The sequence below is a fragment of the Ornithodoros turicata genome, chromosome 8 (genome assembly GCF_037126465.1).
Source record: "Ornithodoros turicata isolate Travis chromosome 8, ASM3712646v1, whole genome shotgun sequence".
In the NCBI taxonomy this organism is placed as follows: Eukaryota; Metazoa; Arthropoda; class Arachnida; order Ixodida; family Argasidae; genus Ornithodoros; species Ornithodoros turicata.
The window spans coordinates 41,499,184-41,511,828 of NC_088208.1; the positions used below are offsets into that span (position 1 = coordinate 41,499,184).

Here is a 12,645-nt window from a genome sequence, read left to right on the forward strand (position 1 = left end):
CAGTATTGGACACTTGACAGATACAGTGGCATCGGTTTCTGGATCTGACCATCCCTTTGTTGCATTTTTTCTTATCCTTTACAGAATTACCGTGATAAAGCTACAAGAGGTGCGTTATGCGTTGAGGGGCGAAAAGCGTGCAACTACTGGACGACTAACTACCTAAAATTCATTACCTAACTTATTAATTAGGTGTTATCGGGGAAATGTGAGATAGCAGAATTGGAGCCAACCTTTATTTAAATCCGTAATCTTTTTTAAAATATCCCGAAACAAGCGCGTGCTTTATGATATAAATGGCCAAATATTGCTTCGCGCATTGTCCGAAGCTAAAACCATGCACTTGTTGAGCGTAAAAAGAGGGTATTTGTGTTTGAGGGCCACGCGTTTTGTGATTGGAATAAACGCTCGTCTGTTGGCCAAATAGACCAGCCCAGATAAACCTAACTGATGTCGTTTCTGCGCTCAAGAAGTGCACAGTTCTGGTTTCGCCTCATTTGCGTACCAAAGTTTTGCGATTTATATTTCAAAGTACGCGCTTGTTTCAGGATTTTTAAGAAAGAGGGTGGATTCAAATAACGATTACCTCTAATTCTGTTGTTTGACATTTTTGCAAAAATGTCTAAGTAAAAACTTCACGAATGAATTTTAGGTAATTAGTCCCACAGGATGTCCACCTGGCCATATAACTGGCATTAGTGTTTCTCCTGTTTCTTTAAAACTATCAAGGATAAAAAAAACACCCTTTATGCCACATATATTTTATGGGACCATAAACTACTTCATTAATGGGCTTTTGCTCGACAAAGCACATACAGTCGACACCCATTTATCCAGATTTCAGTTTACAGATCTGGACAAGTCTTTTCAGAAACTCCAGAGGAAGATACTCTTTCGTTAAAACTGAGGCATGGGGAAAGTAGCAGGGAAAAATGGATAAACCACAGAGAAAAATTGTGCACCTTTTCCCGGGAAGTTGATACCTCAGCTCTTGTTTTACCTGTTGGATATGTTACTACAAAGTTCCAAGTCTGAATGGCTGTGGACACAAGCAATGTCCCACTACGCCGTGCTAAAATACGAAACATGGTTAAATGTTTTTATTTGTAAGCTGAAAGAGCTAGAATGATGGCAAGTCACACAGGGCGTGCCTCACTTGTGGCAATTGCAAGAAAAGCCAACTGCCCTTGTCCTCGGTGTGTGCAAGTTTCTCGAGCAAAGATTGTGGGAGAGAAGTTAAAAATGTGTCCATGACATTGTCATAGTTGCCTTTTGCTTGCAACACTGTGCAGATGAGCGAGAACAAGACCCTATCCTTTGCTTCTTGCGCAAACATCTCCAACGGAAGATCATGTATGACTGAGCACCGGAGTAGTAGGCTGCATCTTTCTCGCGTGACCTCCCTCTTAAGAACAGTCCGCCACGCGTTCTGGAAGGCTGCCATGTGCCACGTTGCAGGGATGCGCCCCAATGTTGGGAGACTGGCCATTAGAAGGTCAACCATGTTGAGTGCAACTGCATTACTCAAGAGGGAGTTCCATAGGTCAGCTGAGTCAACCTCAAACTCCATACAGAGCAAGAAGACAAGCTTTATAGCTTTAGGATTTTCACCTCTGCAAGATATAATGTTCCGAGCTAATTGTGCCGCTTTTGCTTTATCAAGGTCCTCTAGGGGAAGTGGTATTCCGAGGTCTTGCAGCCTGGCTTTGTAAGAAATGCACAGGAAGTGGGATATCGCAGTGGCGAAAGGAAGAGCAAAGAGGTCCTCGCAGTCTTCTTTGCCAAAGCTGGCAAGGGCACACTGCATCCCCGCCACTTCCTGCTGCAGGCCAAAGTAACTGCTGCCATTGTTGATAATGTCCCGAAGCATCTTCTTGGATTCTTTCTGTGGAAGGTGTTGCATCAGGTGGATGCACCTTGTAAACGCTACCTGTTCTTCAGACCTGTCTTGACCAAAGTGCAAGTCCATCGACTGGTCCAGGGTCATGTCCGCTATTGAGCAGCAGTTCAACCAACCTTCCACATTTTTCGTGAGGATGTCGCGGAGGTCTTGTATTCCACAGTTTTCAACAATTTCTTGGATGCACTCGTATACAGTGGTTGTATTTGAAAAGAGGCGTTGCCACTGGTTGTTCTCTAGCAGCTTTTGTACAAGTTCCTCTGGTTTTGAGACAAGAGCTGTGTAGTCTGGTGTGTCTAGGCCTCTCAGGGACAGGGCTTGTTCAACCTTGTATTGCATATAGAGCTTATTGAATGTAAGGTATTTCTTGTGGGCTGCAGGCACAGGTGTCTCCAATTGGGAATAATGGAATGCGAGTGTAGTGCCCAATTCTGCTGCTTTAGTTCTGGTTTGACCCTTGGGAAGGCCCTTGATCACAGTCGCTACACATGCAAGAGCCATGTCCGTGTCTTCAATCTCACTCATAAGGCGGTGGATCGTTGATATAAGCTTCATGTCCAAGATGTCTCTGTTAGCTTTTCGAGAGCTCCACAGTGTCACTGCATTCTCGATGGCCACAAATCTTATCTGCGCATCATCTAGCTCTAGAGCATCTGCTATGTTCAGCCACAGAGCCACTGTTTCTGGATAGATCTCATCATTGAGAAATTTCCATGGTGACTTGTGCAGCAACCAGTGAAATGGCAGTCTTTTATGAGCCACGGCTGGGATTTCTTGGCATTCAGGGTGATCATTGAACCACGCATCCATTTCCGCTGCCGTGGGCTTTGCGAGTCTACGATATGACGCGACAAAGTTTATAACTCGCAATTCGCGCTCAACATTTACTCTGGAAATCTTGCTGATGTAACCATATCCAAACTTGATAATTTCGTAACAGTATGGATCTACCTTTCCTAGCAGTTTTCTAAGGGTCTTGACAGCTTGTTCAGGGGAGATAAACTCCAGTGCTTTCTCCACATTCTCAAGAGGGACACCTTCACCTTTACAGAACATTTCTCCCGCTTGCTTCAAAAGGTAGTCTATCCTCTTGACCATCACATTCTCGAAACTAAGTCCGTATTCCACACAGTAATCTCGTATTGTTTCTATGTCAACAACAGACATCACTGCCATTTCATCTAGGATATTCTGCCGTGTCACAGTGTCAGATGACAAGAGGGCATTCTTGAAGGAAATCCCAAATGTTGCGAGCCTGCGACCCCAGAAGGCATTGCGGAAGAGAGTGTCCAACTTGGATTTTATCTCTGGTATTCCCTTGGCAACAGATACCTTCCTGGCAACGGCTACTTGAGTCTTCAATAGCCTATAGTTTGTACCAGTCTGAAAGATAAGTTGCTTCATGAGCATCAATGCCTCAGATGGAGGAAGACTGCTCAAGAGCCCAGCAACCAAGATAAAGTCCATGTGTTTTTCTGTGGTCGCTCTCATGATCATGGCCTTCACAGCCTGCTCTTCATGCTCTTGTATTTCACACGAAAGTTGCTTAATAATCGTGCAGAGGCGAAGGCACATCTCTGTCTGAGCCTTTTCACTCAGCTGGCTATAGGCACTGGTGAAGGACTCTATCAAGTGTGTGTGTAGCTTGTTGACATCTGGCAACCATAGAAGTGTGCTGAGGCGTTGAATAGAGTCGTGGCTACTCTCTAGGGCAAATCCCCTAGTCTCATACATACAACTTAACTTCAATGTTGAGTATGGATCTGTTGTGGCCTTATCAGGGTTACTCGCATTATAGTTCTCAAGCAGAAAATGTATCCACTGGCTTATCTCCATGCTTTCTCGTATTTTGTCACCTGGAGTCACAGATAACACGCTTGATGCACAGTGGTGCAGATTGGAGGTTAAAGTGAAGACATCTCCACTTGTACAGACCATAGCTTTCAGTAATGAAGTGCTAATTTTGTAACTCTTGTTTTCATCAAACAAGGTTTGGAAAAGTACTTTTACTAGGTCTTGGTGCCTGCTCTTCAATGCGGCTTGTATAAGTGTCTCGATTGCAGACTCTCGGTCCAGTTTGAGAACATTGCTAATGGTGAGCAGTTTCTTGCAAAGCTCTTCAACACCTGCATAGCTGTTAACACAGTTTTGAAAACCCTTCTGTAACACAGTGTGTCTTTTTGGCATGGATGCAACATCAGATAGGTTCTCTTTAATGCCAAACTCCTTGCGTAATTTATGCATTAAAGCAACTTGGTCTCTTCTTTGATGGAAGACACTATCGCAAGTCCTTTCATGCAGCATGTCGAGGAGGTAGACGCAGCACTCTGCAACATCGTCCATTTTGGGGCTGTAGATGCTGTGGTATCGTGAAAGATAAAGCCAGCCAAAGTTAGCTACTCTTGATCCAACTTTCTCAAAGATGCCTTCTGGAAGAGATTGTAAGGCATCTGCAAAGTTGTCAGCGTGACCACTTAAGAAGACATTCTGAAGGTGCCACATGTAGACGTCCTCCGTTGTGGCTATTTGAATGTTGTTGACAATTTCAAGCGCATCTGCTAGGGAACTGGGCTTTCCAGACAGCAGAATATTTTTGATAACGGTCTTCATGTCACTGAAAACAGTGCAGTTTACGCTGCGCATCTTGTACTCTCTAAGAATTACCTTAACCTGCACAACTCTCCGTTGTGCATTCACTCGGTCGCTGGCTTCCAAGCTGAGGAGCTCCGCTTGGCTTGCGAGTGCGTCAATGCTCTCACTCCATGGTGAAGGTGCCTGCGCTAAAATTTTCTCTATAGACTCCATCAAGGTGTTTGGGTCGCTGATAAACTTTGTAATGGCCGTAACCTTGTCTTCCCATGGCGCATTTTCCCACCACGTGCACGGTGAGCAAATAAGTACCTCGTCAATATATGCCGCGAGGACTTTGGATGCATCCACGTTTCTGCCCTTGAGATGAGGCAGCAAAAATTTGTCGATTATTTTGGAGGTAGCACTGTGGGTAGTAACAGCATCGAGTATAGAGAAGACCACCTCTTGTTCATCAGGATTTTGGAGTTCTTGAAGGGTCAGATAGCATTCATGCTCCTTCCAAAGTACTTGTAAGTTTTTTAAGTCGGAGAGCAAATAGTAGAGGCGGTAGAACGAACTGTTTTCAGTCATGATAAGCCTTGGCATGCTGTGCACAGCAATCCATGACTGGGCTGTCAGGAGTGTAGAGTCCAACTGGAGAGACTCGTACAATTCTGGTACAACAGTCAGGAGTTGTAGAGCTCCAGAAGGCCAGGCTGATTTTTCGTTCATTTCCATCGAGACCACCTTATGGATGACCCACAGACAAACATCTTCCATCGCATCATGTGCTTGGTAGATGACGCGAGACAGGAAACCGCCGCTAAACCAGTCTGTGATTTGTGCCGCAGTCATGGTTGCCGGAACGGCATTTAAAATCTGTCCCACAGATTGTGGAGTTAGGCGAATCTCGTCACAGTGCCGCATCCACACCAGTACAGCTCTAGAAATGTCTTCTGCTTGGAGGAGAGTGCAGATGCCTTCCACGAGGTCAGCTTCTAAAAACGTGAGCCATTTACTGTCGTCCGCGAGCATCAGCTCAAACGTGGTGACCCTGTTGAGAACAGATGCTATTTCTGCATGTATGTTGTCATACTCAACGCAGTTTAAATTATCCAGTGTGTGTTGTTGAAGGAATTTAAAGAGTTGCCGGGCAGAACTTGGACATGCTGGAACTGCGTCAATACAGCATTTTGCTGCTCGTGGTTTGTCAGGTAGCTTCCGAATGAGAGAAGTGATGTCGTCAACTGTTCCTTCATTCACACACACTTCTTTTAGGAGATAAGACAAGTGCTGCCAGTGAACTTGTTCAACAGGGATGCCAAACAGATGTGCAAATTCTTGGGCTTCCAGGAACTTGCGTTTCTTTATCAGATTTGCGAGGCGAGTTTGGGGTAGAGTTTCACGGACCACCTGAATTCTGACAACATTCTTTTGCTTGTCTTCTATGACTTGCACAATACACAACTCTTCCTTGCTGGGGCCAAATGTGCCAAGTAAGCACAAGTGAGAAACATTGAGGGAATATAACAACTCCAGAGTGGGATACGAATAAATCTGGAGATTGCAGGTACTTTCCGGAAGCTGCTTGGTAAGGATTCCAACTTGCGACTCATTACCTTCCTTTTCCACGAGGACAAAGTCTTTGATTTGCTTTCCAGTCCAAGTGCTAGATACGATAAATGTTTTTGAGCAGACGGTGAACAAATCTCCCTCACTACTCAAAATGATTACGGAGCGTCCATCTTGACTGGCAATCATTTTGACAATTGGCCCTCCCGGAAATTCAGCAAACAAACGGTAAGGCGAGCCTTGGTGAGGAACATACAACAGTGAATTCCCTGCTACTAGGAATTGTTCGTTGCAAACGCATAATGTACTCTCAAAATCGTCAGGTGCCTTCGTATCAACGTCTACGATGACAAATTTGAAAAAATCTGTCATTTCACAGTCTTGCAGCGTCTCCATCAGTGCACCAATACGAAATTTACACAACAAAAGTGAACTGTTTTTAAAGAGCAAACACAACATGTAGTCATCTGCATCCATTTGCGTGATGGCAACTGCTTGGAATGAAACTCTTTCGAGATTGCCCTGTGCTGTACATACTTGCGTTGTGTAAGCAACTTTCCCTTGGCATGTTTTAGCAACGTGGAGATTAAAGTTCCGATCAGCAACGAAAAGCAAACCACTTCGCAGTGCTATCGCATCGATGCACGTTTGAAACGACAGTAAGCAGACGGTCTCGTAGTTTTCATCAAAAACATGTACCGCATTGTCCACGGCGATGGCCAGGTGATTCCCATCAAAAACGCAGCACCGCACAAAGGGAACATTATCTGCGTTAATGGTAAGTACGGTCAAAGTTTCGTACAGATGTTGGTCATTTCTAGAAGTCTCATAGTTCCACATCGTTCACAGACGTTAAATTGCTCTACAGCACAGACATTTTTGCCGCCAAAGACGTGGATTGGATTGGATTCACGGGGGTACTGAGTGGGTACAGGCGATGTGCGCCAACCACAGAACTTGCGTTAATTTTCCGTTCCCATTTTTAGAAAATTACTGGGGAAAACATATATAAATCCACTATCACGATGCGCTTATTTTAATTATTTTTCTGGCAGTTAATATTCCGATCGTTCTTTCTGACAGCAGACATCAGTGGTAAAGACACGTACTACAGTTTTTGTCGCGGTGCTAGTGCTGTTCCCGACATTCTTGAGCTTGAGCGACGACAAAACCGAAACAACGTGTCCGGGAAAAAATTTGCATTTCGCGACGTGAAACGATATCACATCACCACACAACCAAATGGCCCACACACCAAAAGCCCTGTCTGTAAACAAATGACGTCATAGTGTTAGAGAGCGTTCCTCCAAGGGACTACAGTGAACCCTCGTTAATATGATCCCCGATAATCTGGCATACGCGCTTTACGACCATACTCCTGGGGAACAATGCAGTGAAACCTCTGCAAATCCCGCCCCGTTAATATGACAATTCCGCATTATGACCAAAATATTCGGGAACGACCATGGTCATAATAACGAGGGTTCACTGTACTTTTCTTTGAATGGAAGGCAGCCCTCCCATTCCAATTTCTTCCAGTATCCGTCTGGCTACCAGCGTCATGATGACACCATCAATAGCGCCAAATTATGTGTCCATGTATTTAGTAGAGCACAGTATAGAGTGCACCTAAAGTCCCTTTTGATGCCAGGCAGACTTCCAGGGCAGGGCTGGAGTCATAGGCGCGAAAAAAAAAAAAGGGTGAAAAAGGGAAAAAAAACAAACACAAAATCAGGACGTGCCGAAGGGTTCTAATGTGTTTCCGCGCAGGTTGCAGGTGGGGTCCACTCGATTGAATAGTTCACTTCTCCCAACGTTTGTTAGACAGCCAGTACGCGCTTCAAAGAGAAGTGCACTTGTCCTGCCTCCCGTGTGCCCTACGTGCCTCACTTTGTGTGTACTCGAGGTACGTGACAGATATACTACGTATTTCAGAGAAAATTAAACGTACCCAAGAAAATTTTGCCTGCGCAAAGCCAGCAAAAGTGAAGGCGTAACAGTCGTCCTGTAAGAGAGAAGTCCAGTGATGCCCCCCAATGGTACCATATGCACATGGTCCATGCTGCACAACATGGAGGAGGGGAAAACTGCACATACACACATTGCATTTGCTCTTGGACTGAAGCACTTATGTTGTGTCGGCTAATGGGCCATCCCTTTGACATGCTTTGCTGTGTAGGTGGGAAAGGATGAAATGGAAGTCAAGTGTAAAGACTTTGATTCTGGTCAAAGTATGTATTTGACGTGCATGTTCGGCAGTACGTAAGACAGAAACGATAAATATGTAAGAAATAATAGGAATTTAAAAAATAACGGCATTATGTACGAGCAAAGTGAAACGTATTTCATTTACTGACTGACACTTCCCCGCAGAAAGCCCATCCCTAAACCATTACCTGATGAACAGAAAGTTGACCTAATGGGTACATTTTATTCATTCCTCATTATACACCGTGTGGAGCAGCCTTCAACACTAGACGGTCCTGGTGTATGAAGAACCCAGAAATTGGTCACATATCCTGCCAGCTTCCCTGAGTCCGCTGAGCAGAGCTCCGTGAACTGTTGCAGGGTAATTTCTTATCGTATGCTCTCCCGCAAAGAACAGTCGTGGAAGTGACTGGCTCGATCCAACGGAGGGTGGTGTGACGGGTGTCGCCAGGATGTCATAATCGTTTCCAGACGCTCCGGTTGCTACGTAAGAATATGAGCCTCGTGACCAGGGGTCGGCCCTCCACCGGGTCACCACGGTTTCCCGAGGTTGCGGAACGTTGCCAAAGATGCCTCGTAGCACAGCTATGCAGCGCCCTACGATGACGTCGTCGCTGACATTTTCCATGATGGCTGCCGCTTCACCAGCCACAAGCGCTAGCAGCACTGGAGCACGGTACAAGTTCCAGAAGAGGAAGAGTTCTCCTCTGCTCGCAGTTGTGCTGCCCACATGGCCAAAGAGGTTTGCATTGGGGTCCCAGAAGACGCGCTCAAAGCAGAGGACCACCTTGTTTAAGTTGCCAAAACCCAGCCGTTGTATGGAGCTCACCTTCCATTCTGGTAACGGTGGAATAAACTGGACCGTATTAGGTAAGTTTGGGTTACCTTGTACCGCCTGTTTCATCACACCAAGAGGTAGAGTGCTCAGAATGGCGTCGGCCTTGAAGCTAAGCAGGCCGCTGCTGCTGCGAGTGTTTGTGGCGAGAACCTCAACACCGTTATTGCCGTGTCGTATCTGTTTGACGGCAGTGTTGAGACGGATATCTAAACCATCCGCGAGCGCCACAGGGACGCACGAATAGCCGTTGCGCACAGTAAGATGGGCACCCGTGAACTCAAAATCATCGTCTTGGTCCCAGTGCTTGAGGGAGAGGTTGTGCAACGGAGTTGCATTTGCAAATTCCAAGTTGGCAAAGTGCCAATCGAGAACCTGTCGATCACGAGAAGACAGGTAAACGTCACTCGGTGGTGACGCTTCCAATTCTTGAAGCTTTTCTTCAATTTCTTTCTGTTGTTCATGCAGTTGGTCCCACTCGCGGCAGCATGTGTTGAGTTTGTGATGTTTGCTGCGGAGAAGAAACTCCTGCGTGACGTCCCGTTGTGCCTCCAACAGTTCTTTGTGTTCTTTGTGTAAGAGTTGAATGTGTTCGGCAAGTTGAAGCATGCGATTCTGGTTTGTCTTCAATTTTTCTTGCATTTCAAGAATAAGCTTCCAGTGCTGAATTTGCTTCTCCTTAACATGCTTCTCCTGCAACTTAATGACCCATTCCAAAGCTTGTCCCAGTGATAGCGCTTTGTTCTGCACATAATTTAGGTCCAGTTGGTGAGATATGAACGACGTTGCCTCCAGCAATCTGTTAAATTCCCTCTCAACCATCTCGTCTTTATCCTTGGGGACTGTCGTTCCATTGGACTCGTAGAGGGGACATTTCTGACGTATTCTATGTAGTTCCATGTTGATTTGACGACTCAAAACAGCCACAGGGTTGCCACCTAATCCGGTGACCACCATAGCCCCCAAGTCTGCAATGTAGTTTCCTTTTCTGAAGGTAGCTACTCGACCACCTACTCTGTCTCTCGCTTCCAACACTATCACTTCCATGCCAAACTGTTGCAATTGTTGGGCAGCAGCTAAGCCCGATATCCCAGCCCCAACGACAATTATCTTGCCGTGCTTCTTGGCAGGTGGGCCTTTGATTCGCTCATAGACACCAAAATTGATGAGCCCTTGTCTTTCGAGGTAAGCGTGGATTCTCATCACAAAGGGTGCGTCGCTGTCATATGGGCTCTCCATTTCAGGCAGAGCATTCTCGAAGGTCAGCTGGAGCTTTGGGTTTTGGAGCCACAGCTGTAGCAACCTGTTTCGGATGTACAGGAACACTTTTTGCGTCTGAGGCTGACCCTGAGCTACATCTGGGAAGCAAGCTGCTTCTTGAGCTGTCATCTTGTCAAATGGAAGACGACTCTGGAATGCGGCCCCTTCGAGTCCAGTAAGATCCTCTTGATCCTCCTGGTCCCCACTTGGACTGCCGTGTCGAGTTTGCCGGTTCATTTCATCTGAGCGTATCTTCTTCCGTCGCCGTGATTCACCACCTAAGGGACGTTTGCGATCTTCCGATGAGACCATATCGACGACTGTTACAACATAAAGACGAGTTGAGCGTGCCTTCGCATTGCGTTTCACCAACACCAGCTCGACCCGGCGTTTTGGAAACGTCGGATTCGGAAATTGAGCCGCGTACGGAGTTTCGTATTCGCAACAGCAGCAATTTTTCGTCTCGTCATTATTATCCAATTTGAAATACATTTTTTGGCTGTACTATAATTAGTTAGTTTCTGGACCTAAACCCTTTTAAATCAGGGCGGGCAAGCCCGTCTTAGGTAGGCGAGGGAGAGTGCCTTATCTTCCCTTCTCCATGTGTCTCTCTTCCCCACCACCCGTTCCACCTTGCATATCCATGTAGAATCGTGAGAATTATTTATGTGTATTCCTTCGAAATAAAAAGTGGGCAAGTTGGTACGTAAGAACAGCGCACAACGGACTTGTTTCTCATTCGTGTCCCGTCTTTTACGTAGTTAATTCCGAAGGTTTAAATAAAGTTTGCATTTATGGAAATTGCCAATGAGACCGTGACAGTCTCCTCAGTGGTTGTATATAGTGTTCGCGGGTACACAACGGACTTCGCTGCGGGTAATTATTGACTCCAGAATTATTTCGTATGCTCGTATATGTATAGCGTTTCCTTATATTGTACTACTGTATGGAATTAATTTATTATAAAGTCTGCAGTTATATAGTATTTATGGAATGCATAGCGCCCTTGAAGGAATATAGCTGAACAGCAGTGATCAATTTTACGAGCATACAACACTTGCAAAACTAATCATTTGTTTGACTTTACTAAAGTTGATTCGTTGTTAAGTTATACATGATATAAATGGACGTAAGAAAGGAAGTATAATAAAACCGCTAAAACAGCGCTAAAAAAATAAGGCCGACACCAGACGGACGCTTTGAAGAAGGGTTAATTATAATGAGCCGACACCCTGCCTACAAACTGGATCTGCCCCTACTGGGGCAAAAAGAAATTGATTTTCCTAGTCGATCCTCCAGACATGAGCGGAGTTTGGGTAGTAGAAGCCAGGCCCCAAGGCCGTGCTGAAGACTGGGTCCTCCGACAGACTTTCCCGTCTACGTCAACACGGGGCAACGAATGCTACTTTGCTTTCCAGATAAAAAGGAAATGATGGGTATACAAGCTGCCTCTGGATGGGGGAAAATGGGACATTTTACACGTACGCTGACGGGGCGCGTGTAGATCATGCATATATCCTGTCAGTGTTCCCATCCTCAGAACTTGTCCGTTATCTTTATGTATCATAGCCAGCTCCAACGTATAGGGAGGGCTCGATACGAAAACTCGACAAGATCCATATATCTTGCGCACATAATTCGTTGAATGTGTTTGTCATCTTCCAACATATTTGTCTCTTTGACACTCCCGTTCACCTGTCCCTTGCTTCCTATCAATGACTTGTCCAACGTTGTTTCCACCTTAATTCTTGCCCTCGTCGTTGGGCTTCTCTGTCCCCCTTTTTTTGTCCCGAGTAACCCCCCAAACTACACCAGCTGAACACAACAGCGCGGCTACTCCCTACTGCTATGTCTTTCCCTCGTTTTACTTTTAGTGAGAGGGAATGTCGTTTTCCCACGACCTACTAGATTATAACGACCATGTCAGGCGCAGGCGCACCCCTTCTATGCGCCGCATTTTTGGAAGGTAGCGGTAGCGGTGGCGCTTCTGATCGTCCCAGTTATTGCTTCCTCAACTTCTACAATACTTTGTACTTCAGCTTACCTTAGTATTTCTGTACAAGCGGTGGACGTTCTACAGATGTTTCATTCTGAGGTTGATTATCATCATCATTCTACGCGTTTTCATAGGGGCTATCGCTGTCGTCTGCTACGGTAGTCGTACACACGCGCGTTCAGAATTCAAATTTCCATCGTCCAATCGTGTTGTGCCGATTAGTAGCGCCCCTGGCGGATCGTGCGGATAGGCTCCTCATAGGGTTTTTTTGATTGTGACATGGTCGTTATAATTTAGTAGGTC

The 12,645-nt window shown here is 45.7% G+C and overlaps 2 protein-coding genes across 2 annotated transcripts; both read right to left on the reverse strand.

Annotated features, from left to right (window-relative positions):
- Positions 1 to 813: 813 nt before the first annotated feature.
- Positions 814 to 7,038, reverse strand: LOC135367436 (kinetochore-associated protein 1-like). Its single transcript, XM_064600711.1, has one exon. The coding sequence runs from the start codon at positions 6,881 to 6,883 to the stop codon at positions 1,121 to 1,123; it is 5,763 nt and encodes a 1,920-aa protein (XP_064456781.1). The 5' UTR covers positions 6,884 to 7,038; the 3' UTR covers positions 814 to 1,120.
- A 1,416-nt stretch (positions 7,039 to 8,454) lies between these two features.
- LOC135367438 (lysine-specific histone demethylase 1A-like) lies at positions 8,455 to 10,855 on the reverse strand. Its single transcript, XM_064600712.1, has one exon. It carries the CDS (start codon positions 10,836 to 10,838, stop codon positions 8,517 to 8,519), a length of 2,322 nt encoding a protein of 773 aa, XP_064456782.1. The 5' UTR covers positions 10,839 to 10,855; the 3' UTR covers positions 8,455 to 8,516.
- Between the last annotated feature and the right edge of the window lie 1,790 nt (positions 10,856 to 12,645).

What these genes read in the sequence shown, in the direction of transcription:
- LOC135367436 (XM_064600711.1), bottom strand. Translation starts at nt 6,883, where the DNA reads ATGTGGAACTATGAGACTTCTAGAAATGACCAACATCTGTACGAAACT.
- LOC135367438 (XM_064600712.1), bottom strand. Translation starts at nt 10,838, where the DNA reads ATGTATTTCAAATTGGATAATAATGACGAGACGAAAAATTGCTGCTGT.